General features: G+C 38.2%; 1 protein-coding gene across 1 annotated transcript in view; it reads right to left on the reverse strand.

Moving 5' to 3' along the window:
- Positions 1-638: 638 nt before the first annotated feature.
- The window catches only part of MTFR2 (mitochondrial fission regulator 2), a 7,351-nt gene continuing 149 nt past the window's right edge, over positions 639-7,840 (reverse strand). Inside the window, exons 2-8 of the mRNA XM_010191324.1 lie at positions 7,445-7,576; positions 6,948-7,052; positions 6,597-6,715; positions 4,588-4,805; positions 3,202-3,502; positions 2,303-2,486; positions 639-737 (exon numbers count right to left, since the gene is read on the reverse strand). Coding sequence (XP_010189626.1) covers positions 639-737; positions 2,303-2,486; positions 3,202-3,502; positions 4,588-4,805; positions 6,597-6,715; positions 6,948-7,052; positions 7,445-7,576 — 1,158 coding nt within the window. The remainder of the gene's footprint in view (positions 738-2,302; positions 2,487-3,201; positions 3,503-4,587; positions 4,806-6,596; positions 6,716-6,947; positions 7,053-7,444; positions 7,577-7,840) is intronic.

Consider the following 7,840-nt stretch of genomic DNA (forward strand, 5'->3'; position numbering starts at 1 on the left):
CACGCAGAATTTAGACTGTGCTAGCAGATCTCTCTACAAAGTCTTTCTTCTCTCAGAACGCAACTCCCACATATTACAGCTACGTAACAGACAACCTACAGTTTGTTTACAGCACAAATTTTCACAAAGTTCCTCTACTGACCCAAAATAAGTTAGAATACTGTTTGCACATAGAATATGGAGTTGCATCAGGAAACTGCAAAGAAAACCGAAGCAACTATACCATTCCAATGAAACAGTATTAGCTGCCATTAATTATATACAGTCAGTTATATATAACACACTAACAAAAAGTTTACACTGAGGTGTAAACACAGTGCACACACACCTCAGCTGCTACACCAGTGATATTTTTTCCTTCACACACACTTATTTCCTCCATTTCCCAGGTTTCAAACACACGGCTCCGTAGCAATAAAAAAAACCTTTTTTGGTTGTTGTTGTGTGCATCACATTCATAAGTTTGGCTGCCAGGAAACTAAAAAGAGAAAGAATGGGCAATTTTACAAACCCTACAACCCAAACTTCAACAGCACAGGAGAGACATGTTCTACAACACATTACAGCACCTTGCAGCAGTTTCAAAGTGGACCTGTCACTTTGACACACTGTGAGGTTTCCTCAGAAGTCTCCATCAGTTAAATATGAGCTCTCACTTTCCACGCTGGTACCTGTTGAACTTCATCAGTTCTTGTAAGGCTAGATTTTGCACTCGGCTTCAGACTGCAATGTCCAACCTAGGGAGCAGGGATAGAATGAAACAAAATTATACCCAAGAGAACTGAATGAGATGATGCTTACAAAAAAGACACTTTGGAAGAGCTGTTGCACTTCTCTTAACATAGGAAGAATAAAATAGTAAGCCTGTGCAACTGCTTTAAGAACACTGACTCTTCAGAACACTCAAGGGTAAACAATTAGAGGCTTCATTACAAGCTCAAGAGATGATTCTGCTTTAACCAGAAAAAGCCCATCCCTTCTGTAACTACCCCCAAACATGTTGGCCTTAAGCAGTCTCTCTTCCAGGACTTTTATAATTCAGCTGTTAGATCCTGGAACAAAAGCTATTCTATAAACAAGCTATTTAGGACCTAACTTTGATCTTTGTATCTAGAATCAGGTATTTCAGCTATGCAACGCAATGCTCTGCAGCATCCAAAACACAAGCCTGGCCATTTTAAACAAGTTTCTAATTTTTCCTTTGGGAAAAAAAAAAAAAGTCAATAGGGAAATGTATTAGGACTGCACCAGAGCTGTTGACTCACTACAGCCTGTAAAATATATGCTACATTTCACTTGTGAAACACTTGTGGCAGCTGAAATTTAAAAAACCAAATGAACAAACCAAACAAAACCAAAAACCCCACAACCCCCCCAAATACACACACAAAAAAACCAAACCAAACCATAAAAACCCCAAACAAACCAGCCCAAACCACCACCAAAAAACCCCACAAAAAAAACCCCAAAAGATAGCTGGTAACAGAAACATACACCTTAATTTTCCTGCCAAGCAACTAGCCACATGTATAAGCAGTGGCCTTCAGATTGCAACTGGATTTCTGTATGATTTGTATTATTATTTTCTTTCATTAGGCTGATATATGCCACAGTCCAAATCTCTCTCACTCTTAAGATATAAAGATACAATTGCTAAACAGAGACACAGTTTAAATTACCGCCACCCATTTCTGTCCATCTCACCTACACAATTCGGAGGTTTGTGGAAGTCTCTACCAACCAACCAACCAACCGTACTGCTGGACTGCATGAGTTGAAGTAGATTGCACAGGCTGCTCTACAGAAACCAGTGCTCAGAATCACCTCTGTCTACCACACTTATCTTATTCACAGCAAAACCTGGGCTTTTTCATGAGCTTTGCAACACTATTCAGAATCACATCTCACTCCAGATGAAGATGCAAACTGTGTGGAAATGATGATACCTCAAAGAAAATACCACAGCCAATGCTTTCATTATAATTTCTGAACACATAGCATGTGTTAGTCAAACCTCTCTGTACCCTCCTAGCATCTTTACCAGTAAAATCAGTTAATAAGTAGTATTACTCACTAGACACACAGTTTCTGTGCATGGATACCTGCCAGTTACCTTCAAGCAAATATTCGTAGCTCAATCAGCTATGAGCCGATTTTTTAAGGTCAGTCTTCAAAGTTTTATCTCTTGGTGCATCCAGAAGTGTATTTGCCAGTCTAAATCCAGCCTAAATAATTAAACTTTGAGATCCTCTGCCTTGATTATACTTGAACAAAAAAGCAACTACCTTATATAAAAACATACCAGTGGGATCTCTGGACTAGAAAATGAGGAGCTATCAAAAGATTGATTTTCTTTGTCCAGGGAATCATCATCATCATTTCTATGTGCAAATTTCTGCTTTAGTGCATGAGTTAGTAGAGCAACTGGATCCCAATCTGAACTTTGCCTCTTCTTGGGTTTAGAAAGAGGAGTACCTCCAGGTGACCTACAAAAAAAAAGAAAATTATTGTCTCCTTCCCTCAATCCCGTGCCAAGTGATCCAAAATCCAGAGACACAACTTCTGTATACACCCTATTCTATAATCCCCAATTACACAAATAATGTTAATGTTATTTGACAGCAATTCACCAAATAGGACTAATGCAAGTAATGTATTTTTGTAACATGCAAACTGTGCTTACCATCAAAACAGCACACCATTAAAAATATTTATAATCCAACTGCACTACTGAAACACAAATTTACAAAACATTTTAAATAAAAGATACAGCATGTATTTTCTTTAACACTTTAAAGCTAGGACCAGAAATACTTTGGGTATATTAACAGTTTCCCAAAGATTTGTCCTTTCAGAGTAAATCCGAAAAGTTTATTTGCTCAGACCAGTTTCCGGTGACTCTGTAGGCAACTTCGCAAGTGATCTCCAGATAGCAACACACCCACCTCCCCACACCAACCTGAGATTCACATACTAAAGCAGGAGACTAGTTTTAAATGCTGTGATATTCGGCATGTTTTAAACGCATCTAAAAGCCACATCACAAGTATCTTGCATTCTAAGCTGCAAACTGAGAATTGCCAAGTTTGTCAGCAGTGGCTGCTCATTAAATGTTTCCCACTGGTGTTCTCTGGTGCGACTCAAGTGCAGTGATGCTTACGTAGTCTTGGCTTACATGGATACACATTCAATTCAACCCACCTCTCAATAGCTCGCAGCTGAACTTTGCTGAGGTCTTTCAAAACATCCATCATGCTAGGAACACTCTCTGTCCTCTGGTGATCAGCACTACCAGCTGTAGTTGAACCACTGTTTCTTGCAGCACGACGTTGTTTTATAAGTTCAACTGCCGAATTACCAGCATCAACAGCAGATGGTACACCAGAAGGAAGCGGAGGAGGCGACGGAATTACAAAGTGATTGTGAGAGACGGACAATGGCGTAGAAGTCATGGCTGGCACTGGGTAAAATCCATCTGGAGTGCTGAATGTTTTAAAGGCTTCTGGATGCAGTTATAAAAGAAAAATATTGATTTTGTTTTCAGTCAGTATACCCTCACAATTAACAATATTAAGCAGCATCTAGGATGACTCACTTTTAAGTCAAGATGAGAGAGCCCTCTTAAAGCACCTTCTTACAAACCTCACAGATTACACCACAAAAGAATTATATTTAAAACAAAGAACATTTTTTATTTCAAAGCTACAGATTCGCAACATGTGAAATAACAAATTTGAGGTGTCTCGTGCCGCTCTGAACTTCTCCATTTGTCTCTTCAATCTAAGCACTAGATAAATCAGCAAAGCAGCCTACTATTCCATACCGTTCACTCCCAGTGGTCTGAAGACTGGAATAATCCACATGAAGTGAAAGCAACAATAACAATAAAACATGTAAAATAGACTACAATACTGAGTGCAATGGAGAAGAGACAAGAGAAGAGCCAACCGAACAGCTACCTGAAACACAGAGGTGCCTCACAGCACCACACAAAGGTAACTACCACGCAGCAGTACAAAAATTTCAACCATCACGGTGGGGTTGGTCTGCAAGACGATCAAGACCTCGAAACTTTTAAAAGGTAAAAGAGTCATAAAAGAGTCAGTCTCCAATAAGAACTTCTATCTTTGATACTCTAGTGACACACCTATTTGCAGCATTTTTTTTGTTAAAGTCTGAACCTGACTGACTTAGAATACTTTTTCTATCCATTATTTTGATAACTTGCCAGAAACAGAACAAAACCCAAAAGTTAAAACTAACAGTCTGTAATTTTTTTAAACAGTAATTGGTAGCCCATGGATAGTGGTGTTACTAAGCTCCTTCACAAACTTGGAAACAAGTATGAAGATCACTTTGGAACAACTGCATTCAAAATTGGCATACAGGAGACAAAATAGAAGGGGGGAAGGGAGAGGAGCAGTACCAAATACTTCAAAAAAGAAACAAAATATTATATTCTGTACATTCAGTTGGTGTGACTTCAGTTAGAGATGCTCTCTATCGATATCAAACATGGCAAGCTGTGAAAAGGAACTCCAAAGCAAAAAAAGGAAAACTGGTTTGCTTCAAACCAGAAGGGCTTACGGGATGGAATGCTTCCCGATGTCTGCGCTGAAACAATCGCAGCAATCTGAGCACGAAGCAAGGTCAGCTCATCTTCAAGCGCAGAAATTTTCTGGAGTGCTGCTTTATCTACAAAACCGTCTTTTTGCATACTGAGTTTTGGAACACTTTGTATTGAATCTGTAGATGGGTGTAGGTCACAATAAGCTGTACTTTTTCCTTTACTCTGTAATTCAGTCCTAGAAAGCAACAGACAATTTCAAAAGACTCGGCCAACAATGGAAGTCTCAAAACTTACTGTCTCTTCAAGCAAGTTATTGTCATTCAGCAAGAAAAAATTTCAAACTATTTAAGAAAACTTTAAACTTTTAACTACTATAGCCTTAAAAACATTTTAAGCCTCTCTTTGCTCAAGTACAACGCAGATCCTTGAAAAGACACCATACAAAATAGTCAGATAATTTACTCAGGGATAGATTAAACATCATATGGTCAAGATGAAGGACTGAGCTGTTAGCTATTCAACAATGATTACACTGACACTAATAAGGTGCATCTCCCTCCTCCTTACCTGTAACAGTAGATATGAAAGGCAGGGAGAGTAAAATAAAAATGACCTCCCAGTTAGGCCTCATACATTTTAGTCATTTATCAAACTGCAAGATGAACACCAGAAGCAGCAAAGAAGTCGCAATCTTTTGAAAAATATATTGGAGAATAATAATGAATTTTCATAAACACAAAACAGACCTGCAGTAGTGCTTTCTGATTTCCCAAAAACCTTTTCTCTTCACACTGGCTCAAAAGAAAGAGATACCAAATACAATACTTGTCTTGAAAAACATCCTACAGAGCCACGAGAGGAGGAGGAGGAGGAGGAGGAGGAAAGAATTAAAACAACAGAAGGATGAACTCTCAAGGATATGTGAATCAGACTAAAGAACAGCACAAGCAAGACAAAACAGGCCACGGTTCCTTTAAACAATATGCTTACTCTTCCAGCATTTTACAGCTGCTGCAAAAAAGAAAAAAAAACAAAAAACAAAAAAACAACCAACCATCCATAATTCAACAGTAACATCTCAGGAACCACAAGATGAAACACAACTTTATCAAAATTCCTATAATAAAATGTTATTTCATCAGTTTCTCGAAGTTTCATTACCAGCAAGCAGTACAAAGATCGCAAACACATGCCAACATGAAGTAGAATCACATTGTTTGATACAGATGTAGTACAAGACAATACAAGTGTCCAAATTTTAATCTTGGTTCTGGCTGACTCATCCTTTGATTCTGAACAGATCCTTTAGAGGAACAGTAAGCCAACTTCTATTTCTTCTCTAGTGGTGGGGAGGAAGGGTGGAGAAAGAGAGACTTGTGTTTGGAAATTCCTGGATAATTTGTCACTTCACAGTACTTGTAATATTTTTATTTTATAATTATAAAAATATTTTCCTATGGCATTCTGTAAAAGCTAGAAAGAATAAAAACGATGTTCAAGGTAAATTTTTAAAATAAAGAAATGATGTTTTTCTTCCATCAAAGCAACCATCGAGGTTTACACATACAGCACTGTACTGATCAATATCAAAAGACATTTCAATATATATTCTTGTTCTCCCCTCTATGTTTATCAAAATACTTGTAAACTAAAGTTATAAAGATAAGAATAATCTGATTGTATGTTGCACTACGTAAGGTTTCCTTAACTCCCTCTCTCACAAAGCCCTTTGTGAGAAAAAACAAATTAAAATACTAGTAATGCATCTGATATGCTATTGGGCAGAGAAAAGAAGGAACTCGATTTCAGGAATTTTTCAGATAAAAATACTCTACGTAGTAAGAACTTCCTGGCAAGCAGGAACTGCCTCCCTAAAAAACCAAGAAGTTTCTAGGGATGGTTTAGCTGGAACCTTGAAAGAACTAGGAAAAAAAGAAAAACCAAACAAACAAAAAACTAAACAAACCCCCAAACCAAAAAACCAACCCTCAAACAAAAAAAATGCACCTATTCTACTTTTACTTACCTAAATCTAGTAAATGCTTGTCCCTCATCATTTGCCACCCACAGGACATCAGCAAGTGATGGAGTCATAGGAGCTGCACTTTGTTCATCATTACCCAACGGACTTGGGTGTTGAACAAGCTAAAAACAAACAAATAAAAAGTATGACGAGAAACCATATTTAGCACATACTAAAAGCTCTGCTTCAGCAAAATGAACTTTTAAACAGTGCTGTAAGAAAGTTGAAAACAGTGAGCATAAGGGTTGCAACACAAGAATTACACAAGCTAAAAACAACAGGAAAGCTATCACTACATTAAGAAAGTAGAAAACTTGAATAGTTGAAGCATATGTACAACAATAAACCACTTACTCGAAAATAAGGTCTTGGGTAAGGTTCTAAGGAGAGAATTGTCCCAAGTCTACGGACAACACTTCGAGTAGATCCATATTCCTTTTTTTTGCAAGCAGATGAGACCTAAAAATCAGAATACCTTTTAATCTTAGAAGCCAAATCAAAGCACTCCATTCTTACAATCAAATTTGTCAAATAATGTAACGTTACATATAATTAAATATAATGCAGTTTGGTTAACCTAACATTTCAATGCTCTTCTCAAGCTGAAAGTCTGAAGAGGCCTGTACTGGGTTTATCAGTCTGTTTCCAAAACACCACCAAGACACAGCCTGCACCCAGTATATTTTAGAGTGACAGGGGCCAACAAAGAACATACCAGCTTCATCATGTAGCTGATACATCATGTTGCTAGTAACATTCTGAGACACCAACAAAAGAAAAAGGACATATTTTACTAACTGTATGCATCTATATACGTCTTGGGGAGAAAAAAATAGAAAAGTTTAATGTACCTTCACCTGATACTTCCTTACGACTCCATATAACTGCTGAAAATGCCTTCTCGAGGAGACTGCTGAAGGCAGGCATGTTCTGATTGTACGACTGATGCTGCTGCTGAACACATGAGCGTCCAAAAATATGGCCTATCAAAAAACAAACAAACAAACAAACAGAAAAAAAACCCACAGGAACTCCCAACGATGAAACCAGAAAATAACCAGAATAACTCAAACTAGTACTCCTGGAGAGACCTAATTCCCTCAGAACCACAAGCTGCAGCAGTGCCTCACTACTGACGCCCATTATCGAAGGGCGGGCCTTCAACGCTGCAGCACTTAACCGCCTTTCCTCCTACTAACGCGGGGCGACCTCTCTACAGCCGTGGCGGGCCAGGAGGACTCGGAGTT

This window comes from Mesitornis unicolor, unplaced genomic scaffold (genome assembly GCF_000695765.1).
Source record: "Mesitornis unicolor isolate BGI_N332 unplaced genomic scaffold, ASM69576v1 scaffold9009, whole genome shotgun sequence".
NCBI lineage: Eukaryota > Metazoa > Chordata > Aves > Mesitornithiformes > Mesitornithidae > Mesitornis > Mesitornis unicolor.